The 25,377-nt window shown below is 65.0% G+C and overlaps 2 protein-coding genes across 4 annotated transcripts; one reads left to right on the forward strand and one right to left on the reverse strand.

Moving 5' to 3' along the window:
- The first annotated feature begins 93 nt into the window (after positions 1-93).
- On the forward strand, positions 94-4,688 carry TEKTIP1 (tektin bundle interacting protein 1). The gene is made up of 4 exons (XM_025180545.2): positions 94-252; positions 727-959; positions 3,984-4,109; positions 4,529-4,688. The coding sequence occupies exons 1-4, from the start codon at positions 179-181 to the stop codon at positions 4,669-4,671; spliced, it is 576 nt and encodes a 191-aa protein (XP_025036330.2). The 5' UTR covers positions 94-178; the 3' UTR covers positions 4,672-4,688.
- A 269-nt stretch (positions 4,689-4,957) lies between these two features.
- Positions 4,958-25,377, reverse strand: LOC102454107 (uncharacterized). 3 transcript variants are annotated; one of them, XM_075903284.1, is made up of 13 exons: positions 25,120-25,377; positions 15,826-15,960; positions 15,542-15,623; positions 14,542-14,614; positions 13,970-14,073; positions 12,957-13,055; positions 12,679-12,750; positions 11,980-12,054; positions 11,186-11,249; positions 10,760-10,822; positions 8,675-8,768; positions 8,133-8,240; positions 4,958-6,155 (listed from the first exon to the last, which is right to left on the reverse strand). In XM_075903284.1, coding segments are annotated over exons 1-13 (1,023 nt in total). In that variant the 5' UTR covers positions 25,173-25,377; the 3' UTR covers positions 4,958-6,154. The 3 variants fall into 3 exon arrangements, with proteins under 3 accessions (XP_075759399.1, XP_075759398.1, XP_075759400.1); XM_075903283.1 differs by lacking the exon at positions 25,120-25,377 and adding an exon at positions 18,687-18,904; XM_075903285.1 differs by lacking the exons at positions 10,760-10,822; positions 25,120-25,377 and adding an exon at positions 18,687-18,901.

Raw genomic sequence — 25,377 nt, forward strand, 5'->3', positions numbered from 1 at the left:
GCAGCCCTGTGCCTGCAGCCTGAGAGTCTCTGCTCCTGCTTTGCCCGCCTGCCTGGTTGCTAGGGCTGGTTGTCAGGCTTTGTGTTGGGCAACAGTGGCCCAGCAGGACAGCTGGCCCACAGGGAGTCGCAGAGCCCGGCAGGGGTGGCGTGGCCCGCAGGAGGTGGGCACGGAGGGCATGGACTTGGAGGCCGACCGACCATACGTCCCTCAGGGGACACTGGAGACCGACTTCCCAACCCCCTTGTACAGGTGGGAGCCTCCCAGTGTCCAGCCGCAGGCCTGTGCTCTCGTGACAAGCCGCCGCTCTCGCCCGGCAGCGAGAAGTGGGGCTGGGCGCTAGGCCAGCTCTGTCACTTCGCTTCCCCTGGCCTCAGTTTCCCCAGTGAGGGAATGTTCTGCTCCCAGAATGCTGCGGGGTCCGTGATGCGCTGGGAAGCTAGCAACGCTGTGTTGGTGCTAGGCAACTGAGCTGGGGTGTGCGCTTCCGTGTCCTGACCCATGGCGGAGCCTGGCACACGCGTGTCCTGACCCATGGTGAAGCCTGGGACTGGAGTGCCCCATTCTCCAGTGTGGGGAGCAGCTTTCTCAGAGCTCCTCTCCCAGCTCGCTGAGCCCAGAGCCAGCAGCCAGCCCTGAGCTCCGCCGCCATGCCCGGGGCGTGCGCTCCCTGGAGCAGGAGCTGGGTTTATCTTCCCTGCCCTTACGGCTCCTTTCTGCCCACAGTGATGAGTTCCTCTCACTGCGTGGGCCCCGCAATGCCCCCATCCTCAAGCAGGCCGTGCGCTGGAAGTGCACCCCCATGGGGCGAGACGCCATCCCCCAGACCTGGTACACCGGGCTGACCAACAGCGACAACCGAGACGCCTGGTACACGCTCACCCACGGCATCAGCCGCGCGGCCTATCACCGCTGGTTCCAGGACCACGCCAGGAGGGAGCGGAAGACCTTGCCCCCTGGTAAGCGGTGGGGCTGGGAGCCGGGGCCATGCATGGAGCCGGGGAGCACCGGTGCACATGGCGCTGTAGCGCCCTCCATCTCGGGGCCTGCACCGTGCCCAGAGCCAGAGCCTTCCCGGCATCGTTTGCCACAGGGGCCCTGCAGCCTTCAAACCTGCCGCTTGCCACGGCCACTGCTCTGCCCCCGGCAGGCCCTGTGCAGACAGCAGCTGCCAGAGCCCCTCCCTGGACCTGGGCACCCCTGTGGACGGCAGCAGCTGGCTCCCGTCAGCGCCTGGAGCGGCCCAGTTCTGTGGAGGCCTCGCTCGGCAGCCGGGCCCAGTGCGGGGAAAGGACAGGCCGGTTTCCCTGCCCTGCCCGTGACAGCTCCGCACAGCACCAAGAACCAGGGGGCGGCCCCAGCGTTCCTAACACCTCCCATGGGGGAAGGGGGCACGGGTGAGGACACAGTAACTGAGTTGGGGGGCTGCCCACCTGCCCTAGGCCAGCCTGGGCGCTTAGACGCAAGCACCAAGCCCTAAGCTCCGTGGAGGAGACGCCCTTGTCTGACGCACGCTGTGGTCTCGCCTTGTGACCTCACGTCTGTGCTGTCGGGGCTGTTTCAGTTTAGCTACAAGGCTGCTTCAGAGCAAAATCAAATGTTTCCCTCCCGCTGGGTGGAAAAGTGCAAGGGGGAGGCTGGAGCTTGTAGCTAAACGGAGTGTGGCACTGGGGCAGGGAATAGTGGGTTCCCTTCCCCCCTCTGCTCCAACGTGCTACATGGCCAACCACCTAACTGCTCTGTGCCTCAGTTTCCCTATGTGTGAAACGGGGCAAGAGCTACCCGGCACGGGAGGCGTGCGGCTAAACGTTCCTACAGCCCTGACGAAAAGGGCTGGGGCAGCGCGACGTTGGATTATCAGTGATAAGAAAGTTTAAATCTTTCCACAGGGGTCGCTCTAAATGCCCCTCCCCTGCCAGCTTTCCCGCTGGGTGGATACAGCTCAGCAGTGCCGCTCACTGCAGAGCCGGGGCTTCCCGGGTGGGGTTCTGGGCGCGAGTGTGCTCCCCAAGGCAGTGGGCCACTGACCTCAGCTGCTTGGCCGGCTACTCCCGTGGACGGTCCGTAAGTCACGTGCACAGGATGCTGGGAAGCGTGGGAAATGGAGCAGCACCCAGCCATCTCCAGTCTCTGCTGTGGCTCCGGGCAGCAGGGGCCCAGCTGCGCTCGGCGTGTACAGCCCCTAGCGCAAAGAACCCGCAGTTCCAGACCAGGCCTCCAAGGGCGCGTCCACATTGCACCAAACCCCCTGCAGCAGGAGTCTCCAACCTGCAACCAGGCGGGTACACACGGCTGTTTGCCTGCTGAGACCCCGTCCTTCCCAGGCCCCAGAGCAAACCTGTTTTCAGCCCCGCGGCGCCATCCAGGCAGCCCCCAAAGCACCAGGCTAATAACACTGAGCAGTGCTGTGAGAGAACCCCTGCCTTCCTGCGCGCTTCCCTTCCTGCCCCCCAGCGGGGGATAGACGAGTGTTAAACACTTGCAGGGAGCAGCCCCAGTATCCCAAAAGCTGCTGGGCCTGGCCACCTGCACCCCGCAGGCCGCAGGCCAATAACGTGTCAGGAGCGATAGCTCTGGTGTGTGTCCCTGAGAGATCGGAGCAACGGGGATCCCATTGGGCCTGGGGTGGGGGGCTGGGTGGGAGCGATCCTAACGCCCAGCCCTCCCTGTGCTGGGCAAACGCAGCCCAAGGAGACGCTCCCTGCTCTGCCGGTCCCAGCCGAGACCCGGGCTGCACCCAGGCTGCCACGGGAGTCCAAGAACCACGCGGCTCTGAGCAGCACAACCCCAGCCTAGCCCCTGCCAGGCCTTCTGCAAAGGGACTTCTAGAGCTGAGCCAGGCAGCCCCGGGAACCCGCTTTGGCCACGTGTGTGCATGTGGATGCTGGAGGCTGGCCCTGTGGGGCTTGCACCAGCGTTGCCAGGGAACAGCAGGATTTCCCCCGGGGCAGTGGCTTGGGGGGAGAGGCAGGGTCGAGGGTGCCCCAAGGCTGGGGACAGTGGGAGCAAGTCAAGGCCTGATGCTCTGCAGGACTCGCACCCCCATTCCTGCTTTGGCATCTGCCCCTTTGGGGGACTGGCCCCCATGAGCACGGCAGAGACTAGCACTGGGCCCTCCAGCTCTGTACAATGCACCAGTGGGCCAGCAGGGGGCGATCGAGCTCTTTGCTGCTGGGCCGGGCCGCGCCTGGAGCTGACTCTGGGTTTGGGAGGGTGAGGCGGGAAGCGGGTACTGCTCTGGGCTGCCAGGACACCCGGCGCAGGGCATTAGGCTCAGCACAGACGGAGCCAGGGTGTGGTGCAAATTGCACCAGCAGGGTTCCTGCAAGGCAGGGGCTGCAAATTGCCCTTGCTGCTGGCTGGCACATGCCCCCCCCCCCAGCCTCTCTCTCCAGGGACCCGTCTTCCCTCGCTGGGCACTGCTTGCCCCTCCCGGGAGGGAGTGAAACACAAAGTCGCCCACTGGTATCTGCTGGGGAAACCGACTTTGGGGCTGAAGTTTTCGGGGCCAGGCCCTGAGCCCCAGGGGCCTCTGGGCCATTCTGGGAAATCATTTTTCAAGTAACCGAGGCGCTGGGGCAGTGGGGAAGGGCCAGGGAAATGCATTTTCTTGGCATTTAAAGCCAGTGTTTGCACATGGGGGATTGCAGTACAACTGAGCGCAAAATGTTGCGCTTTGCACGTGGTGTCTGAGCAGTGTGCAGATCAGCCTGTGGAACTCCTTGCCACAGGACACTAATGAGGCCTGCCGTTCACATGGGTACAATACCAGGATCTGTCCTGTGGTTACTCAGCCCAACCAGAGTTGCATGAAGTAGGCTAATAAATAATTAGGCTTTACCCCCTCGTTAACTGGCTGGAGTGGGCAGGAACCTTCTGGGCTGCAAAGATCATCCCTGCCCTGTGCTGGGTTTGCGGAGCCCAGACCCCTGCCTGCCGGGCTCCCTCCCCCTGACTGCGCTGCGCTTGTTTTGCTCCCGCAGCCTACGCTCAGCACCTGCGGGAGGCCTCGTGGTACGACCCAGTGGTCCCTGCCCAGTACTTGGAGCCCAGCACCAGGTGGGGGGCCTTCCTGTGGCGCGACAAGCCCATCCTGGGAAAGGAGTTCGGTAAGTGCCCAGCCCTGGGGCCTCTTGCTGCTCCCGGTGCCCCCTCCAGGAAGAGGCCTGGACGCAGAGGCTGGGAGTCAGGTCTCCTGAGACTCCCCGTCGCTGGGCAGGGCTATTGCTCCAGCCCCTCCTCTGCCCGGTGCGCTGGGGCTGGGAGTGAAGCCGTTGGCCTGAGTGGGTTAGTAAAGGGGGGGGTGCCTCCCCCCCCCGGCAGTCTGACAAGGCTGCGGAGGCTGGAGCCGGGGCCACGTCCCTTCCTGCTCCGCCCGCCTCCCTGGGCCGAGACCAGCAGGCCGGGCGCTCTGGGGGGGAAGGGGAAGGGGCCCGCAGGCTCGAACCAGGGGCCTCCCTGGCCGGGCAGGCTCCTGCTCTTGGCTCGCCCAGGCTCCCCCTTCACCTGCTCTCTCCTCCCCTCCCAGTTGTCAACCGCAACCGCTGCAGCACGGAGCTGAGGGGCCGCGCTGGCTACGTGCCCGGCTTGGCTGCCCACCTGCCGCCCTTCACCACCAGGGACCTGCGCACCTGGGCGCTCTTCCGCCACCAGCCTTCCACCAACCAGTAAACCCCCTGTGCCGCCTCTGCCCAGCCGCCTCTGTGCGGGGGGAGGTGGGTGGTGGCGGCTCCCAGTGCCCGGGGGTGCCCGGCTGCAGGGGGGTCGGGGCAGCTCCCGGGGCTGCAAGGGGTCTGGGCGGCGGGGGGGGGGGACACAGTACCCACAGCAGGCCTGTCTCCCTGCAGGGCGAGCTGCCTCCAGGCCCTCCCTGCCTCCCTCCTAACAGAGGCCGGAGGAGACGCGTCAGGTGCCTTCGCTGGCTCTGCCCAGCCCCCGCCCTCAGTTAGGGACGTCCACGTGGCGCTCTCGTGAGCTGGGCACCCAGCACCCCCCCCTTGACGTGCATGTGCTGGGGTCTTGTGCGGTTCCCCCACCAGTGCCCCACGGCGCAGGCCATTCCTGGGCAGGGCCCCCCCATCTCTGCTCCCTCCCTCCCGAAAGCACAAGCAGCAGCTACCGGTCCAAAGTGGGCCTGGCCCCCCCAGCCCCTCCCCCGACCCAAGTGTTCTGCCCAAGCAGCTGGGCGGTCTGACTCCGCTGCCCACCCCTGCTCCCTCCCAGAACCACTGGCTCCCCCATGCCCTGCCCCCACCAGCGCGGACTGCAGGGCAGGGGACAGAAGGGACTCGTGGACCCTCCACCCCCCCAGTGGGTTCCCCCAGAGCAGTAGCCCCCAGTCACTTGGGGGGCCAGGAGCTTCGGTGCGGACATGGGAGCTGGAGCTCATGTGTCTTTATTGAGTGCAGACCCACGGCCGGTACCCAGCCCTGCTCTCCGGGGCCTGGGCGAGCGCGCTGGGGCTCGGCTCCTCCTGCTGCATTTGGCATTGCCCTGCCGGGGCCCCATTCCCTGGCTCTGAGTGCAGCCTGCAGCACCGTGGCCGCCAGAGAGGGGCTGGGGCAGCTGAAGTCCGAGCTGGGGAGGCCGGGAGCAGCAGCACCGCCCGGGGCCTGGAGCTGAGCCTGTCTCGGCGCTGGAGGAGTGATGCTCAGGGGCGAGCAGGAGGCTCCCGCCCTGCCTGAGGGCCTGGGGGCGGGCGGCTGTGACAGCCCCACAGCGGGGCCAGGGCTCTGGTTCTTGCCCACCAGCTGCAGCCGCGGTCAGACAGGTGCCAGGCCACAGGGGCCGGAAGGAGTCCAGCCAGGTTTGCTGCCCGGGCGGCCGAGGCTGAGCAGGAGGCAGCCGCGCGGGAAACGCCCCTTGCAGGGCTCCTTAAGGCACGTGCTGGGGGAGCCTGACGGGCTCCGGTGTTCAGCTTGGTCTCTGCACCCGCCTTGTCCGTTCATTTCCTCTCCCTGCTCTCCTCAAAGCCAGCCCCCTGCTCTCGGCCAGACAGGACGTGTCCCGGAGGGGAGCAGGCAGCTGCCTGGCCAGGGGACTCCAGCCCATGTGATGGGGCAGGGGGCGTCTGCCAGCAGGAAGCCTGGTCCATGGGCCACCAGGCCCCGGCCCCGAGCGCAGCCTGATGTCCCTGGTTTCAGGTCGACCTGTATCTGGACACAAACAGGAGATGACTGGTTCACTCTGGCCTGGGGTGGGAGGCGCAGCCTGGCTCGGGGCGAGGGCCAGGCCACCCCTGCTAGCCCCAGGCAGCCCAGGAATTGTGCTTGGAGCGGAGCAGAAGGGCAGGACCCGGAGGCAGAAAGTCATCGCTGGGTAGTGGGGTCTCGGCCGCCCCCCGTGGCCCATCTGGGACAGCAAGGAGAGGCCGAGTCAGGGATCCTGTGGGCCCAGACCCAGGGCGGGGAGTTGCCTGGTAGCAGCGGAGCCAGCCGACCCGCACGGCACGGGCAGAAGAGCCTGCGAGCAGCACGGGGCTGGGCGCCTGCGTTCCCTGCCTGTCTGCGGCAACAGGCTACATCTCCTGCTGCTGTGTGCTCTGTGCCCAGCCCCTGGCCTCGGGCGCCGGCAACCTGGGCAGCTCCCTCCCCCTGGGCCTCCGCAGAGCAGCCTGGGCACGCTGGCCTGCTGGCAAGGAGCCAGCCCCTTGGACGCTGGGCTGCCCAGCCGTGCCAGGTCCTAGCCAGCCACATCTCTGCAGACCTGCCCTGGGCCTCCTGCTGGGGGCGTGGGCTGTGGTTGGGGCTGTGTCCAGGGGAGATCTGCCGGGGAAAAGCAAAGCAGCTGCCTTGGGGGTGGGAGGAGGGGCTAGGCCAGCGTTCGAAGCACAGGCCTCCAGCGGTCTCGGATCCCAGCTCTGCCAAGGACTCCCGGAAACGCTTCACTAAGTCTCTCCCTGTGTAACCAGGGCCCAGTGCCTGGGTTTTATTGCTGGTGCCGGCACTGACTGGGGGCCCAAGCTGCTTTGGCGCACGGTGCCTCAGTTTCCCCACTGATACACCGATAACCCCTGCAGGGGCTGGGACCAGTCTGGGAGGCTCGGTGGGGCAGGATGGCTGCATGGCCCAGCACTGGGCTGCAGGAGACAAACCGTTTCATCTCGGCCTGGGTGTCCCTCTGGCCCCGCCCTTCGTGGGGTTTGTGTGGGGCTCAGGGCCCAGCATGCGGGGTGGCTGCTGCCTGCCAGAGGCAGGGCCGGGCCTGAGCTGCCCTGGAGGGGGGTCTGACATCCCAGCTGCCCTCCTGGTCTCACCGCTACTGGCGTCTCCTCACCCATATGCGCGGGCAGCCCCCCCCCCGGGGCTGCTCTTAGCTGGGGTCCTGCCTGCGCCCCAGGCTCGGGGGTCCCTGCCCTAGTGGGATTGGATCTCAGGGCGGGCAGACCCGGAACCCAGCCAGGCCTCGAGTTGTGCTCGGTGCCACCGCGGCACAGGGCCTGCCCAGCCGGGCACCGCCAACCCTCAGCCGGTGCTCTGTGGCCCCAGGGCTGCACCCAGCTCCACCCCCACCCCCACCCTCACCCGTCCCCTCTGCAGCCTCCTGCCTGGCCAGCACCGGCAGCCGAGAAAGCAGCTGCTGGGTGAGGGGGCCGGGCAGAGGGAATGGGCCGAACAGCTGGCAGCCACGGGACAGGCCGCTCCAGCCCCTGCCAGGCCGCCCTTTGTCCTCCTGCCGCTGGGCGACCGCTGGGCTGGGGGCACGGGAGAGCTGCAGCAGCTGGGACTGGGCTGAGGGCTGGCCAGGAGCCGGCCGGCGCGGGGGTCGGGCTGGGGCTCTCCCCACTCAAGCAGCCCGTGGCTCCTGCGTGCCCGGTGAGCGCGGGGTCACGGCTCGCTCAGCTCAGCAGGGAACCGAGACTCGGCTCCGGGGTAACCCCCCTGCTGCCCCCCCAGCCCTCCCCGTGTGGGGAATGAGCGTTACATGCACCAGCACTGGGGTGACTGGCTGGCTGCTGGGCCGGGCCCAGCACAGACATGAGATGCCCAAAGGGCCAGGCAGGGGAGATGGGACCTGCCCGAGGTTTGGGGTGCCCGTGGCTGCCCTGCCCTCTGGCCCCAGGCTGGGAGCTGCCCCCCCCCACTCGCTGGTTCCCTCCTCGCCCACCTCCCCCCGCGGGGCCGTGTACTCACTAGTGCTGCGGGTGCAGCTCTGGCCAGGCTCCCATCGACATCAGCTGCTGCTCCAGTGCCACAATGCGCAGGCCGATGTACCCCGAGGACAGCAGCAAGGCCACCGCCCTGGGGAGAGGCGACGTGAGCGGCAGAGCCGGGCCTGCCGGGCAGGGGCATTCGCCCTCCCGGAGCCGGGCTGGCAAGCGGCTGCTGAGAGCACCGAGCCCTCCGTACATGGCAGGGCAGGCTGCCCACGGGGGTGGCCTCGCCAGAGCAGAGCGCAAGCCGGGAGCTGCCTGGCTCCTCGGGGTGTGGCACAGCCCGGCGGGGGCGAAGCAAGGCAGCCTGCTGCCCCCAGCTGCTGCACGCTGCCCTGGGAGGGAGGGAGCTGTGGGCAGGAGCCAGCAGCCAGGACACCAGGGGGCCGGGGCTCTGGTGCGCAGCCCTGGAGAGCAGCATGTAGTGCCCCAGCGCCAAGCCCCCGTGCCAGGAGCTAACGGGGCGCAGGCCCCTGGCCTGTGGTGCCTGCTAGGAGCCCAGGGTGCCCTGGCCCAACTCACAGCAGCAGGTAGACGAGGATGATGATGTTGAGGGTGCTCAGGTACGACCACCAGCTCCTGGGCTTCTTCGTCTGCCTGCCTGGCCGGGCCCCGCCTGCAGGGGGAAGGAGCCATCATGGCATGGCCAGCCTGGGGGAGGGCAGGGCTACGGCCCCTTAGTTATCCCAGGAGGGGTTGGGGGACCCCAGGACCCCTCTGCCAACCCCCCGCAAGTCCCCACTGCACAACCCCCCAGGAGCCCCCCACACACAGCCCCCCACAAGTCCCCACTGCACAACCCCCCAGGAGCCCCCCACACAGCCCCCCACAAGTCCCCACTGCACAACCCCCCAGGAGTCCCCCCCACACACAGCCCCCCGCAAGTCCCCACTGCACAACCCCCCAGGAGCCCCCCCCACAGCCCCCCACAAGTCCCCACTGCACAACCCCCCAGGAGCTCCCCCCCACACAGCCCCCCGCAAGTCCCCACTGCACAACCCCCCAGGAGCTCCCCCCCACACAGCCCCCCACAAGTCCCCACTGCACAACCCCCCAGGAGCTCCCCCACACACAGACCCCCACAAGTCCCCACTGCACAACCCCCCAGGAGCCCCCCACACACAGCCCCCCGCAAGTCCCCACTGCACAACCCCCCAGGAGCTCCCCCCCACACAGCCCCCCACAAGTCCCCACTGCACAACCCCCCAGGAGCTCCCCCCACACACAGCCCCCCGCAAGTCCCCACTGCACAACTCCCCAGGAGCTCCCCCCCACACAGCCCCCCACAAGTCCCCACTGCACAACCCCCCAGGAGCTCCCCCCCACACAGCCCCCCACAAGTCCCCACTGCACAACCCCCCAGGAGCTCCCCCCACACACAGCCCCCCGCAAGTCCCCACTGCACAACCCCCCAGGAGCTCCCCCCCACACAGCCCCCCACAAGTCCCCACTGCACAACCCCCCAGGAGCTCCCCCCCACACAGCCCCCCACAAGTCCCCACTGCACAACCCCCCAGGAGCCCCCCACACACAGCCCCCCACAAGTCCCCACTGCACAACTCCCTAGGAACCCCCCTGCACAGCACGCCCAAGAGTGCTTGTGCCCCACTGCTGAGCCACACGGCGGGGGGGCAAGGATGCTAAAGAGCGGTTACTTGGCTAATCGTATAGTCGATACGATTTCTCGGGCTACCTGAGAAGTCGATAGGGGCCACGCTGCGGAGCCCAGTGAGTGTGACTCCTGGTGCTGGCTGGAGCCGGGACTGAGCAATCCCAGCTCGTGCTACCTTACAATGCAGAGGCGCAGTGGTCCCATCCGCACGCGCCAGCCGGGCCACCGAGCACAGGGGCTGCTGCAGCCTCCACCATCCCCCACCCGCCCCGAGGCGGGGGGGACGGGAGAGGAGCAGGCGGCACCAGGGAGATGGTCCTGGGGGGAATTGGCTTTTTAACCTGGCTCCCCCCACCCCCGCGGCCCACACAGAGGGAGTGAGCAGTCGAGTGCCCAATAAGTGACGCCTACCGGGTAGTCAGGCAGCCGACTCACTAACATCCCAGCGAGGACACGGCCTCCCTAGGGGGGCTGCAGAGCCAAAGGTCTCGCGCTCAGCAGCCCATCCAGAGGGCATCTGGGCAGCCGCCGTCCATCACCCCAGCCCCGCATGAAAGACTCCTCCAGGGACTGGGCACTGGCCGGTGCCCGGTGTGTGTAACAGATACCAACCAAGGGGCCAGGCTCATGCCAAGTGCAGGGAGTGGCCCTGCACCCGCCGAGGGGCCCAGTCCTGCCCTGGTGTCAGGCTGGGGTGACTGCAGGGCTCCCACAGTCTGGCCCGACCCTGCAGCAGGTTGGCGAGGGAGGAGCTGTGGCAGCAAACGTGGCAGCAGCTCTGCCCCGTGCCAGACGTGCCGTGGGGAGCCATGTCTGAGGCCTGCGGGGACCAGCGGGGAGGGGGCTCTGCAGCCGAGGCGCCCCAGCTAACCCTGGCCCCGCTGCCAGAGCTACAGGGATGCACCTGCCATGGTGCCTGAATGGGCGTGGGCAGAGCCTGGGGAGCAGGCCGGGGCACAGTGCCCGCAGCTAAGCAGGCACCTCACGACCCTCACCTTGGCTCGGCATGGCCTTCTCCTCGCCCTCATGCTCTCCGCTCCGCCTCGGGCCCAGCCCGTCTGCACACAACAGGACACAGTCACTGGCGCTGCCAGGCCCCGCAAGGCACCAGGCTCCCCCGGGGGAGCCTGCCTTGTAGGCTGAGCATGGCCTATTCTGCCTGCCTTTAGGGGCCCTGCTGTCCCAGCGCCCGCTCCCCGGCTCTTCCTGCCATGGAGCAGGGGGGCCGAGTGGAGGACGGTCAAACTCATTCCACCTAATCCAAGTGGCGGTGGCTGGGCCCCTGGCCAGACACTGCGACGCTCAGACCCAGGCGCAGGAGGCGCCAGCAGGCTCCTTATCGCACTTGCACACTCGTTTGCACGTGGGCTGCTGAATGCGCAAGGGCAGGGGGGGAAGGCTGAGGGCTGGGCCCCACTCACCTCGCTGGTCCAGGAGGTCGTCAGACTCCTGGGAGCTCTGCTCCAGGTCCGACTGGCTGGAGGTCTGGCAGGGAAAAGCAGCAGGTCACAGAGGGGCCCTGCCGTCCCTCCCCATGGCTCTCTGGTCTCTGCCCCCTGCCCGTCACCTCCCCGACCCCCTCCCCTGGCCACTGGGTCTCGGCTGCCTGCTCAGAGCGGTCAGACCCCAGGCTCCTAGTTCTGGTCCCTCTGAGATGCACAAAGCTCCTGCTTCGCTCTGCAGACCCCTAACCGCCCCCAGCGCTTCATTCCCTGGGCAGCGCTGCCTCCCTGTGGCACCTGGACACCCGCCTCCTGCCTGCCCCCGAGCGAGTCACTGCCCTGGGGAGACGGGCGTTCGGCAGGGCCCAGGCGGCGTCTCGACCAGGCCAGGCCCTGCTGAGACCTGACAGGAGCAGGCACCGCCGTCCCGCGGGGGCAGGGATGCTGCAGAGAAGCTCTGGACAGACAAGCCTCCCCCATCTCCCGGGCCGGACACCCCTGCAGGCCTGGGAAACCCCCCCCCCCCTCCGAGACGGGCAGCCCAAGCATGTCGGAGCCCCCAGGTGTGTGCGGCACATGGGGCTAGAGTGTGTCCCCCCGGCGACCTGGCAGTGGGGCACCAAGCAGGCGCTGGGCCGCTGCCTCACAGGGACACGCCAAGGCAGAGGCCTGGGCACTGTGGGTGCCTTGGAGGAGCCAGCCCTGCGCCGGACTCTTCCTCGTTTGCCAATAGCTGCCCGCAGCCCACACTGCCCACCCGGCCTCGCCCTTACCAGAGACTTCTCCTGGAGCTGCTCCGAGCTGGTGTCGGCTGGCGAGGCCAGGGGGCTGCTGCTCACGCTCCCGTCCTGGGCACGGAGGAGGGGGCCGGTGAGCCCTGGCAGGCAGCAGAGCCTCCTGAGCCGGCCAGGGCAGCCCTGGGCCGGGGTGTCCCTACAGATCATGGGGCCCTACACAACGGAGCCTCCTCCCCCTCAGGGTTCGGGCTTCCCGCCCCCCACCCCGAGCTGCTGGCTGGGAGGAGCAGGCGAGGGAGGAGCGCTGCCCTGGGCAGGAGAGAGCAGCGGGGCGGGGAGAGGAACAGGCAGGCGTGTTCAGCGCTGGCAGCGGGCACATGAGCTCTCTCGGCTGAGCCGGTGCCCTAATGAACGGCCAGGCCGGCCCGGGCCCTGTGGGGCGCAGCGTGCCCGCACGCCAGCCTGGGAGCCGGCTCCCACACACAGGCAGGCCCAGGGTGGTCACCTCTGGGAACTTCGATAGCTGGAAGCTGGGGAGTGGGGCGGGAAGGGGGCTGAGGGCATCTGCCCAGTGTGCGTGTAGGGGGAGCCCGGGGCGGCATGGCGGCGGGCCCTGAGGGGCCTTGGCAGAGCCTCATGCGGAAGGGGAGCCCGGGGCTGGGCAGGCCGGGGGTCAGGATGGGCGTGCCTGGGCATCTCAGCCCCTCCTGCCCGTGCGGCTGGAGTGGCGCCAACCTGGAGGTGTTTGCAGACAGATCTCAGCAGCTGGTACGTGGCCTCTCGGGTCCGCAGCGAGACAAAGAGGAACTGGGAGGAGAGAAGGAGAAGGGATTGTCCAAGCTCTCACTCCCCTCCCACCACGGCCTCCCCCTGCCCACGGGGCCTGTGCCCGGAGCTCAGGGCTTGTCCTGCTCCTGGTGCCATGGGGGAAGGGCACATGGCCTGCCCGGGGCTCGCTTTGCGCAGGTGCCACAGCTGGGTGGATGCCCCATGGGCCTTGCCTCTGCTCTCACCTTCTCGCCCTCCGAGGTGCGGATGCTGAGGGCGTTGGGCACCACCAGCGCCATGTTGGCCTTCTTGAGGACAGTAATGGAGGAGACGGGTATCACCACCTGCATGGCGAGAGGAGGCCGTCTCACCCGCTCCAGGAGGGGCCCACGGCTGCTTTGGTGCCCCCAGACCCAGGTGAAAGTGGAGCCAATGGGGGTGCCGGAGCTGCGAGGGTGGGGTCCTTGCAGTGCACACCCCAGGACCAGGCTGAGGCACACATGGCCGCCCAGCCAGGCCAGGCAGGTGGAGCTGGGATAGCTTCCTCCACACGCCAATGGCTGAGCTGTTGCCCCATGGTCCTTGCGGCAGCCTCTGTCATAGACACCCCGGGGGTCCCCTCAGCCCCTGGCACAGACGGCTAACCTGGGCTGCTGGCAGCCTCCGGCACCCCAGGCCTGAGGAGGGGCCCAGAGCCCCCGGCCCAGGCATCAGTGCCAGGCCTGGGGCTGGCGCCACCGAAGGCCACCACAGCTCAGCAAGGCTGCCTGGCGCCTGGGGCAGGGGAGCCCCCCGGCTGGCCCGTGGGACCCAGCTGGGGTGACAGGTGGTGAGCAAACTGCTCCAGAGCTGGCTGCCACGTGGGGAGGGGAGCTAGAGGCAAACAGACCCCCCCACACCCTACACATCTCACCCCTTCCCCCAGTGCACCCCCCCCGCACACACCCCACCCCTCCCCCACATTCATCCCACTCCTCCACCACCCCCTTCCGCCCCACCCCCATTCCACCCCTCCCCCGCACACATCCCACCCCCATCTTCCACGCACCCTGTCCCCTCCCCCATATATTTCCATCCCATCCCCCCCACATCCCACCCCTCCCCTATATAACCCCCTTGACCCGCCTCCTTTCCAGCTCTCCTCCCCTCCCCCATGCAAGCCACATATCCCAACCCCCTGCTCCCTGCATGCACCCCACTCACCCCTACACAGCCCACACCCCGAGTCTGACCCCCGTGAGCAGCGGAGGGGCCCCACCTTGATGTCCCGGCGCAGCATGCTGCACTGGAAGCAGACGTAGTTCTGCGAGACGTAGAGGCGCCCGTGATAGGGGACTTCCCTCTGCCAAGCACAGGAGACACCTATGGGCGCCGGACGACAGGGACGGGTGAGTGGGGGGGCAGAGGGGTGGGTGAGTGGGCGGGAGGCTGTGGGGGGGCAGCTGGGAGGTTAGGGGGTGGGTGGGGAGAAGGGGGGGAGGCAGGAGGCCGGGGAGTGGATGGGAAGGGGGTGTGGATGGGAGGCTGGGGGGGTGAGAAGCAGGAGACAGAGGAGATGCAGGGGGTGGGTGGGAAGCGGGGGGGGGGGGAGGCAGGAGGCCTGGGGAGTGGACGGGAAGGGGATGTGGATGGGAGGCTGGGGGGGTGCAAACAGGGGGCGGGCAGGACGCTGGGCAGCAGGCGACAAGCTGGGGGGTGAGACACAGGAGACAGAGGAGATGCAGGGGGGGGTGGGGAGCAGACGTGGAGGCGGGAGGAAGGGGTGGGGGGGGAAGTGGGGGACAGGCGGGAGCCTGGGGGGTGGGCGGGAAGTGGGGGAGCCGCACTCACTGTCCAGCAGGGTCTCCTCCCCGGGGATGTCCTCCTTGAAGGCTTTCTGGTAGCTCGCCAGGTGCTTGGCTAGCTGGGGGGAGAGCAGGGAACCAGGTCAGCTGGAGAGAATGAGCCTCCCCCACCCCACCCCACCCCGATGGGCCTAGGGGGCAGCTTGAGCCCACAAGCTGGGCCCACCCCAAGGAGAACCGGGCCCCACAGGAGAGGGGGCAGAGAGGAGGCACATGTAGGGCAGGATGGAACACAATGCCCAGGCTGTGGGGACACATGGGGGCCTTCCCCGGACCTTGCCCGGCTGGCTGGGTGTGCCAGGGAGCGTGTCACTGGGACCTGCCCAGCGCTGCCCACCCCCCGGAGAGCCGGCCCTGAGCAGCTGGGACCACCAGTGCTAATGCCAGGCAAGCGGGCGGCATAAACCTCCCACCCAGCGCCCCAGTCTAAGACCCCCATGTGGGCATCCCAACCCCCCAGCACCCATCCCGCCCCCCTGCCAGTGACCTCTCCTGTGACCCCCCCCGGTATCCCAAACACCCCCCCCCCAGCATCCATCCCGCCCCCCTGCCAGTGACCCCTCCCCCAGTATCCCAAACACCCCCCCAGCACCCATCCCGCCCCCCTGCCAGTGACCTCTCCTGTGACCCCCCCCGGTATCCCAAACACCCCCCCAGCATCCATCCCGCCCCCCTGCCAGTGACCCCTCCCCCAGTATCCCAAACACCCCCCCAGCACCCATCCCGCCCCCCTGCCAGTGACCTCTCCTGTGACCCCCCCCAGTATCCCAAACACCCCCCCAGCATCCATCCCGCCCCCCTGCCAGTGACCCCTCCTGACCTCTCCCAAACACCCCCCCAGTACCTATCCTCAATCCCAGAGATCGTCGCCCCCGTAACCATCTTAAAGCCCCAAGCCTGGTGCCCATTCCAACGCCTGTCCCCACAGGGATCCCAACCCCCCAGCAGCCCCTGGGCCCTGTCCAGGTGGGAGGCAGGGGACTCACACAGGAAGGAGCAGCTCTCTGCATGCCTGGGGCTTGCTCCGGCTCGGGCTCTTTGGAGAAGGACGGGTCGTAGGTCTTTGATCTGAAAGGCACCGGAGGCCAAAGATGAGAGCGGCGGAGCCCTGGACAGGGTGCGGGGTCCCCACAGGGCAGGGCTGGTCTGGGACGGGGGGCAGCTGGCAGCACAGTGAGGCACCGAGCAGGCTTGGGGGGAGGGTACATTGCAGCACAGCTGGGGTGGGCCAGATGTGAGGTGCCTGCTTGGGGGGAGGGGCAGGTCTCACCTGATGAGGCTGGGGTGCTTCCTTGGCTGGGGGGCATTGCTCCCTGTCTCCTCCAGGCTCTGCCACTTCTGCTCCAGCATCTTCTTCTTGCTCCTCTTGAGCTTCCCGGAGCTGGCGGCAGGGTCGGCCAAGCAGCTGGGATGGGCAGAGAGCAGGGTGGAGTGACAGGTGCCCTGGCCAGGAGCCGTCTCCATGCCCCTGTCCCGCCACTGGGACTCCCTCCTGGCCGCTGGCCAAGCCGCCCTGCCCAGCCCATCCTTTCCCGCGGGCGGGGGGTGCTGCCCTAGGCCGCGGAGAAACCCCAGGGACGTGTGGGGTGTCGGTGCGCGAGGCGCCCGGGGCAGCAGAGCGATTCCCACCGGCTTTGCCCTGCTGCTGCCCCTGGCTCTGGGGTCCTTAGAGCGGGGGAGAGTGCCACAGGCTGGTGTACCTGGACACGGGGCAGGGCTGTGTTCACAGCACGGCAGCCTGGGGGCAGCAGGGGGTGGGTACCCACTCTCCAGCACCCGCCAGGCCTCCTCTAGGACCCACCTCTGCCCTGGGTTGGGCTCCTCCCTCACACTCCCCCCCCAGCCCCTCGGTCCCAGACAGGCCCATCAGATGGCGCTGGGGGGAGGCACGCCATGCCCCAGCCCCCCACCCCTCCAGAGAGGCAGAGGGGCAAGGGGAGCAGAGCAAAAGGGCCAACGAGCTGCGTGAAAATCCTATGGCCATGACAGGCCAACGGCAGTCAGCCCCGGTCCCAGGGCCGCTGCTCCCCCTTCACAATCTGCACAGGGGCGGCACGGCCCCTCTGTCCTGCTTCTCCACGGCAGGGGCTGTGGCGAGACCTCCCTGGGCACGTCCCATCAGCAGCTCTCAAAGCACTTTACGAAGGAGGGTATTTGATGGAGGGGGAAACTGAGGCACGGAGAGCTGTGTGAGGTCAGCCAGCAGGCCTGTGACAGCTGGCGGTAGAACTCAGGTGTCCTGAGCCCCAGTCCAGTCTATCAGCCCACCCCCAGCACAGCCCCAGAGAGTGCAAACCTCCAGCGGCCAGAACTCCCGTTTTACACAGTTACTGGCTGCAAGAAGTCACTCCGTTGCCAGCATAGACCAGAAAGCGCCCGTAACAAGCCTCTGAGTATTGCGCTCAGCTGGCGCGTTTCCTTCTAGCTAGCCGGATAGCGTGGGTTGATCCATCTGGTATCACTTGCAACCTCTTCAGTCCTGCTTTTTGTGTTTAATAAAATCCCTTTTGTTTGTCATTAAACCCACTGGAAAGAGCTGTTGCTGGGGGTGGGCGGCAGCTGGGCATATCTGCATCGCTCTTCCACTGAGCAACTTCTGAGCCGGCTCTAGATAAAACATTTATGTGGGGTTCAAATAGATTTATCTGGGGTTTGACCAGGGGGCTGCATCTACGCCTTCCCAGAGCTGAGCTGCTCTCAGTGTCTGTGCTGCTCTGCTGTGGGCTGTGACCCCCTCTCTGTGCCTTTGCTGGAGGAGACCAGAGGGTCTGGCTCAGCAGATCGGGGTGATGGGGTGCCCCAGAGGGCAGGCAGACAAACTCAGTGCTCGGATCAGCCCATCAGGCGACAGTCTCCAAGGAATCCCTGTGACCAAACCCATCATAGCTGTAATTAGCTGGAAGTTTATAATACCGCTTGTGCAGAGACCGTGCAAGATCACTTTCAGGTTGTGTAATATCTTGCAAGTCAGATGGTAACCCTACCAAGGCAGAGTCGACAGCCCTGACCCTGAGCTATGAAACTGGAGGGACTCGCTATGAACTAGATTATGGAGCCTTTGAATTTTGCTTCCTAAGGCAAAATAAAGGAGACAAACCCCCATGCTTCAGGGCAGAACCTGACCTTGAATCATGGGGGTCAGGAGGGAAGTCAGGGTTCCAGGGCTCCTGGCAGTGCTGGCACACAGCATGTAACAGGAATAGGGAGGTGACGTGGGGGCCAAGTGTCATGGGCCCTCAGAGAAGAAGGGAAGTGGAATCCAGTGGCTAGGGAGTGAGCCTGGCACTTGAAAGACCTGAGTTCAGAACCAGCTTTGCCACAAGCATCCCGAATGCCCTTAGTCATGTCACTTAGCCTGCCCGTGCCTCACTGCTCCCTCTGTGCACTGAAAGATTAGCACGCCCCAGACTCTCAGCCATGTTGGAGCATAAACATGTTTGCTACCTGCTGGTGTTAAAATCCTTGGGGGGAATCCCAGAGTCAATATACCCCACCCCATGCATGCATGGCAAAGGCACACTGGCACCACAGGCACATGCTAAGCAGCCGTGACTCCATCCACACACCCAGCTGGGGCCTGATGAAGCAAAACCTGAAAAGAAAAGGAGCCGTTCCCCTCCTATCCCCGTCACACAGCCCCAGCCCTGCCTGCGTGTTTCCCGCTGGTGTCAGTGCAGGTTCGCTGGACAGCGTGGGATTTTGTGGGCAAGAGCAGGACGCCGAGCCAGGACGCCTGGGTTCTGTTCCCAGCCTGCAGACTTGGAGGCAGCATCCCTGGACTGGCAGCGCTGGGAAGAAAGGTTCCCTAGTGGTTGGAGTGGGGGGGAGGACCCCTATGCTCCAGTTTCAGTGTGACCCTGGTTTGACACACAGGGACGGGCAAAAATGTCTATGGCTCAGCATCCCCCATAGCTAACAACCCCCCCCCCCCCCCCCAGAGCACAGGGACTTGGAGTTTCTGCTGCTCTGGGTGTTGGGAGGGGAGGGGCGGGGAGGAGATCAGGCGTGCTCAGCGCTGTGCCTCCGGTCCCCAGGGCTCCTGTCTTCCCACCTCTCTTGTACAGATCCTGCAGGGGGGCCAAAGCCCCCCACCCCAGCCCAGATCAGAGCCCGCCAACGCGCAGCCTGTACCTCGCCACTGAGACAGCCGAGGGGGTGCGTCCCACCCCTGCGCCCAGCTTCATGGCCCCAGCTCCCCTGGGCTCCAGCTCCGGGCTGTCTGCCTCACTCAGCTCTCATGCGCCTCCAGTTCCTGCCCCTTCAGCAGCCTCCACCCCATGCCTGCCTCCTCTGCAGCTTGCTCAGCTCCTGGGCCCAGCCCAGTGAGGCTGTAATTGCAACCCAAACTGCATTTCCTTAAAGGGCCAGGCCCAGAGAACGAACACGCTTGCTGCAAGCACGTGGCACCCGCACATTCCTCTCCTGTGAGTGTGGAGCTCCCTTCCCAGCCGCTGCCAAGCAGGTCCTGCTATGAATGCAGAGGCCGGGGCGCCTTTAGTGAGCAACTGCTGAACCAGACACTCCCCAGCCCAGAGCTACAGCGTGGGCGGGAGGGGACATGGCGGTGCGCACCGCTGGCCGTAACCGCTGTTTGCTTAAACCCTCAGCTCCTGGAGTCCTGTGAGAGCCACAGCTTGTAATTAAACCAGAAAGGTTGTTTCCAGCCTTTGTGGTTGCAGAGAAACCCCGGCAAGGTTCCAATGTTCCCTCTAATCTTTTCCATCCATCCGTGTGCAGAATAAATGTTTTGTCTGCACCGAGGCATGTGCGAATGCGCACCCCCCACTGAAACACAAACCTAGCCCTGGGTGCTCTGCTAATCAGCTGGAATGTCTCCTGAGCGGCCGCACACGTGCCCAGCATACAAGGAACACTGAAGGCAGCCCCAGGGGTGCGAAAGCCAGAAAGCAAATACAAAACTATTTTTTATACAATTTGATTTTAAACCAATCTCATAATTTGGGAGGCGGGGGAGACGACAGATTTTTGAATATCTGAATTTGGCAGATCTTATTTACCTGCACAATATTTTCAGATAATGTTGGGTTTATTTTCCAGAATGATCAGAATTATCTACATTTTTCATCACTGACTGTTTTCAAAAGAAGTGTTTTTAGGGCAGGATTTTTCCCTAGAAAAAAACAAATTGTATTTTGAAACTTTAAAGAACATTTTTAATTGCTTGGGGAAATCCCCAAACAGCCTGGCACAGCCCAGTCCACACTCTGCCCCCACCTGGTTTCAGCTCCTCCCCAGCGCTGTGCTGCAGCTGAGAGGCAGAAGAGCCCATGGAGCGAAAGGAGACTCATACAGCATCCTCTCCAGCCTGCTGCACGCTATCTTCTAGGATGGGGGTGGCGGGGATTTTTAGGAGCCCTTCCCAAGTTATCCTGCACAAACAGAAGCTGCATCTACCTCTGGTGAGAGGCAGAGGGGGCTGGTGTGTACCAGCCACTCGTGTGCACTTGGGCAGAGATTAGGATGGCCAGTCCTGCCAAGGATCATTAATGTTTTCAGTGCCTGGGGTATGCAGCCCTGCCCCCACAGTAAGGGGTCACCCTTGCTTTGCGAAACAGGCGCTACTGCCCAACAGATTGGGGAATGGGGCTGGTGGAGAAGGCAGCAGGACAGTGAAGTCAAAACCTTCATACAGGGGAAGCGGCTTTGGCTGGCATTCCAGCTGCGCTGCTCTGTTCCACCCCAGAGATGGCTGCATTTCAGTGGGGGGAGAGCCCTAGAGCTGGTAGCAAAGCTGTGGCCATAGAGAGCTTATTCAGAGCTGTTTCTATAGTCACTGCAGGTAGGTGTCACAGCCGGAACAATGTCTGGCAAGCAGCTAAATAGACCCCCTGGATTTCATAGATGTCACGTCGGAACTGACCGCTCCTTTGCGCTCAGAATGCTTTTGTAGCATCTTCTGGGCGGGAGATGAATTCAGGCCCCATCTCGGGTGCCCCCTCCCTTTCCCGGCATCGGGCATGTCTGGCCTCTTCCCTGGGAGGCTCGGTTTCTGGGGCAGGAGTGGAGTGTGGCAACGCTGGGCCTTGGGGGGGTTAAACCTGAGCTGGCTGAAGGAGAGAACCCCAGGCCCAGCGCTCGTTCCCGGCTTCTAGCCGAGCTCCCGTGGGATCTGGAGCCGCTCACCCTGGCCAGCCTGCGCCTTTCTTATTTACTGTTGGCCCCCGCCAAGGATCAGCTCCCACTGCCTCACCTCCCCCCCTCTGAGACCCTTGCCCCACGGGGCTTGCAACCCGCAGGCAGACAGGCCCTGAAGGCTGAGGCCCAGAGGCCCCTGGCAGGAGGTGTTCAGGGTGCTGGGGCAGGCCTGTGTGTTTTGCTGGAAGGCTTTGCCATGCAGGGGTGTGCGGGCAGGAGAATTGGGCAGGCGAGGCTGCTATGCCCAGCGGAGTGCAGGTGGGATCCATGGCTGACACTCAGGCATCTGACCCGGGGTGGGGTAGGATGGCAGAGAGCCTTAAAGGAGCTGGTGTGGGACGTGCTGCTCGTTATCCAGACATGCACATCCCTCCCCAGCAGACCCCTACTGCCAATCCCTGGCGAGCACTTTCACGCTGCCCCGCCCAAGTTCACTGGAACAGGTCCTGGGCCCACACCGTAAAACCACCCCCTTGTCCTGCACGGCCTCCTCCAAACTCCCCTCCTCGCCAATGCAGGGGGCAAAGTTCTGCCCGGGAATTGCTGACACCTCTGCTGCTGACTGGCTAGGAATTAGCCATAGCTAAGGCTGTGAGTCTTTCACGGATCCCGGGACCTCGAGGATGCCAGGTGTCCGGTTCTGAACCAGACAGTCCGGTATTTGAGCTTTCGGATCGGGAACCAAATTGAGAGAATAGAACTGTCCGGTATTTCCTGGATCAGATGGGATGTCGATTGGGATGTCATGTCAGGTGTGTCTGGGATTTTTGTTGAAACCATCTGGCAACCCTAGGGACCTCCCTGACTTCTGCAGCTGCGGTGGTGGGTGCAGGTGACCTTGGGTTGCCTGAGCAGCTGGGGCTACCCCAGGGCCAACCACACTGGCTGCTGCTCCAGCGGCCCCAGGCAGCTAGTCCCAGGCAATCCCCACCCGCAGGAGAAGTAGCGATGGTGGTGGATCCCCAGTTCCTCCCCAGCCCCTAGAAGGGGGATTGGTAGCACAAGTAACCGGCCCCAAATGTTGTTCATTGCCCATGACCTGTCTGTCCCTGCATCCTAGCCCTATCCAGCGCCCATTTCCTTTATTGATCACCCCGTCTCCCTCGTGTTCCATCCACCTACGGCCTTTTGTCTTTGGAGTGAACTTTATGGGACAGGGATTTGTAGCAACTGGCATGAACCTGGAGGGAGGAGCACAGGCTACAGGAGGGAAGAGTTTGGGGAAGGCACCCCGAGTCAGGCTGGATGCACGTGGCTGGGATGTTGCTGCAGCGTCAGCTCTTCTATCCATTGTCCTGCTTGTAAAGAGCCTCTTTAGTTTTAGGCCTGGAGTCCTTCCCTGGGCTTACCCAGCCCACGGCCCACGGCCCACGGCCCACGGCCCACGCCACGACTGTCCTGTTATATTTGTACAGCACCCAGCACAAGGGGCTTGGGCCTGTCCGTGGCTTTTAGACGCTGCTGCAATATTAATGTTCAATAGCGAAGCCTCAACGCTGCAGGGCTAGAGAGACACCGAGATCGAATCTCTTGCTAATTGGGGTTTGGTGGCTAGACCTTGGCACCAGGGGTCGGTCACTTCCGCTAACCAAGTCCCTCACAGAGCCCCCTGCTGTGCATTCAGGATGGATGCATATTACTGACCTAGCTCTCAGCAGCACTTTACATCAGTTGATCTCTACGCACTTCACAAAGGAGGTCAGACTCCTTGCCCCCGTTGCACAGATGGGGAAACCGAGGCACAAGGAGCCCAGACTACTTGCTGAAAGCCACCCTGCAGGCCAGTGGCAGAGACAAGAACAGAGCCCAGCTGATCTCCCCGAGCAGTAGTCCAGCGCTCTCCTCTGGACCACAGCGTGCCCAGGCCCCCGCCTCCTGACAGAGCCGCCAGACAGGGCTTTGTGCTGAGTGATGCTGGTTTCTAGTCACAGAGCCTGCTAAGCGTAGCAGCTAGTTCTCCAGCTTGTCTGGGGCGGGGATCAGGGGGTCCCATCTATCCCCAGATCATGTCTGGAGATGTTTGGTCAGCGCAGCGGCGGTAGGATCCTGCCAGGACAAAGGGGCTGGAGGCGAAAGGACAGCGCAGGGCTGGGCTGAGCCGTGATCCAGAATCCACCTGACAAACCGCCCGACTCCTCCCCAGTGGCAGAGGAAAGTGAAAATCAACCCGCCCCTGCGGGCTCGCTCCCCAGGCTCTTCCTCTTTCCCTGGCCTTGAGCTTTCACAGCGGTTTGCACCTTGCCCCAGTGCCCGGCCCTGCCGAGATAACGCCTTGTGGGGCACGTGATTATCTGGAACGGCCGGGTCCTGCTGGGAGTGCTCAGCATGGGGCCCATCGGCACGTCCTGGGGGCCCGGGCGCACTGCGGGGCTGCACTTGGGGCAGTGGAGGAGCCACACACACGGCGAGCGGGGGGAGGAAGAGCGCGTCCAAGCCGTGGTTGAAAGGGGGAAGGCCCAGCTGGGGCATCCTTACATGTAGCCTTGTTCCTGGTGTGAACTCAAACTCAGCAGAGCGAGGGAGCTGGGCCAGGACTCTGCCTCCTCTTCCCAGTGCTGACCTCGGGCAAGTCACTTTCCCTTCCGTACCCGCATTGCCCCAGCTGGGACACAGGGAGGGGATATTCCTGCCCCACTGCAAACCCCATGGGTGCAGGGTTATGCAGTGCAGGGACTTCCCTTTGCAGCCGACAGTCCCTGCTATGAGTCCATGGCTGCAGCCCGACAGAATGCCTGGGGGGGATTACTATGATCCCTCTTGTACAGATGGGGAAACTGAGGCATGGACTGGGGCTGCCACTTGCCCAATGTCACCCACAGAGTGCGTGGCAGGGCTGGGCGCGGAGCCCAGGTCCCAGGCCTCACCCACAAAGCCACCCTCTGTGCCGAGTGGAGATGCCCAGGACCGAGCAGATCGCTGGGTTCCCTCCCGGCTCTGCCCGGCTCGCTGAGCACCATGTGCTGGTCAGGCCCTTCAGGGCTGGAAATGCTGGACTCAAGTGCTGCCCAGCCCGGACTGCCCTGCTCTCGGAGGGGAGTGATGGGCAGTGACTGGCGCCCGCCTCTGGTCCCTGCACAGGGCAGCCAGCTGAGCGCAGACCCTGCCCCCGACTCAGTGAGGCCCCCCAGCAGAACCTGAACACCACCCCCGGCCAATCTCCCTGGAACCTCCCCCGGCTGTAGGTCTTTCATCCGGCACCCTCTAAGCACTGACTCCCTGGCAACTGACCTGGCCTCTGGACAAAATCTGCTGCTGCGGGCCCTGAGAGCAAGGCAAAGTCTGTGGGCAGCACAGCCCTGCCCCAGCACCTCCAAAGAACAGATTCTGTGGCACTGCCTTCCTTGGCAGGGGCCAGCCTTACAACCATCCCCAGATGGGGAAACTGAGGCACAGAGCCCGTAGCTGATTTGTCCAAAGTTACGTAGGAAATCTGTGGTCAAGGCAGGGGCTGAACCCAGGACATGCAGCGAGAGGAATCAAACCCAATGCACACTTGGACACAAACCCAGAAGAACCCTCAAGGCACCCCCCAGGGAACTTCAGGGGTGAGCATACGCAGACGTAGGAATGTCTTCTCTGTCACTAGCACGCGGCTGGTGTATTTCTGCATAAATGCCAAGCAGGGACCCCCGCTCGCGGGGCAGAATCTGGATTAGCTTGGACTGGCGAGGACAGACCGGACCGAGCTTTCTCCACACGTGTAGGGCGCTGGAACGAAGGGTGATGTCCCAATGCCTGTTTGCCATCACTGCAGGTTTGGTCACTGGTGTGCAGCTCCCCCATGGCAAACACTGTCCCAGCGCCCTGCTGTGTAGGGCTTCAGGCCTGCCAGGCCTGAGCCCCAGCACCTCTGGGCCCCCTGGCACCTCTGGGCGCAGGTCAGAGCCCCAGCACCTCTGGGCCCCCTGGCACCTCTGGGCCTGGCAGGGCTCAGATCTGGCGCCTCTGGGCCTGGCAGGGCTCAGATCTGGCGCCTCTGGGCCTGGCAGGGCTCAGACCTGGCGCCTCTGGGCCTGGCAGGGCTCAGACCTGGCGCCTCTGGGCCTGGCAGGGCTCAGATCTGGCGCCTCTGGGCCTGGCAGGGCTCAGATCTGGCGCCTCTGGGCCTGGCAGGGCTCAGATCTGGCGCCTCTGGGCCTGGCAGGGCTCAGATCTGCCACCTCAGTTATGAAAGTAAAATGCTGCTTGAGCCCTGGCGCCTTTCGTTACCAGCTGAGCCCTGCTGCCGTGTGCCCATCGCTAGCAGTGCCTGCCTGAGGTGGCTGGGCACAGAGAGACACGGCAGCCCCCATCCCGAGGGCTGCACCTCAGGGCAGGGTGGCAGTGCGTCCCATGGGGCAGGGCGATGGAAGGGCTGGCCCCAGGGGAGAGCCCGCTCCTGGACCCCTGGAAGGGGAAATCCACTTACAGCTCCCCGGCCCCGCCCAGGGCACTGTCCGCTCCGCTGCACGGGGGCTCCATCCGGCAGGCTGCTCCTGTCCCTGGCCACGCTCGGTCCGTCCCCCGCGGCTCCGCTGCTCTCCCAGCCGCAGGGCAGCAGAGGAAGAGTTCAAAGCTCAGACTCCAGCGCCTGCCGGGACTGGGCCGGCCCAGGGGACGTGCCCCAGACACCTGTGCTGCTGTCGACGCTGAGCAGCCTGGCGCACCAGGTGCTGCTCGTTCCCCG

This window comes from Pelodiscus sinensis, chromosome 19, assembly GCF_049634645.1.
Source record: "Pelodiscus sinensis isolate JC-2024 chromosome 19, ASM4963464v1, whole genome shotgun sequence".
NCBI lineage: Eukaryota > Metazoa > Chordata > Testudines > Trionychidae > Pelodiscus > Pelodiscus sinensis.

Coding starts and splice junctions, on each gene's coding strand:
- TEKTIP1 (XM_025180545.2), top strand. CDS start 179: ATGGACTTGGAGGCCGACCGACCATACGTCCCTCAGGGGACACTGGAG. Junction 253..726: donor TTCCCAACCCCCTTGTACAG/GTGGGAGCCTCC, acceptor TTCTGCCCACAG/TGATGAGTTCCTCTCACTGC. Junction 960..3,983: donor GCGGAAGACCTTGCCCCCTG/GTAAGCGGTGGG, acceptor TTGCTCCCGCAG/CCTACGCTCAGCACCTGCGG.
- LOC102454107 (XM_075903284.1), bottom strand. CDS start 25,172: ATGGAGCCCCCGTGCAGCGGAGCGGACAGTGCCCTGGGCGGGGCCGGG. Junction 15,624..15,825: donor AAGCACCCCAGCCTCATCAG/GTGAGACCTGCC, acceptor GGTGCCTTTCAG/ATCAAAGACCTACGACCCGT. Junction 10,823..11,185: donor CGACCTCCTGGACCAGCGAG/GTGAGTGGGGCC, acceptor TGTTGTGTGCAG/ACGGGCTGGGCCCGAGGCGG.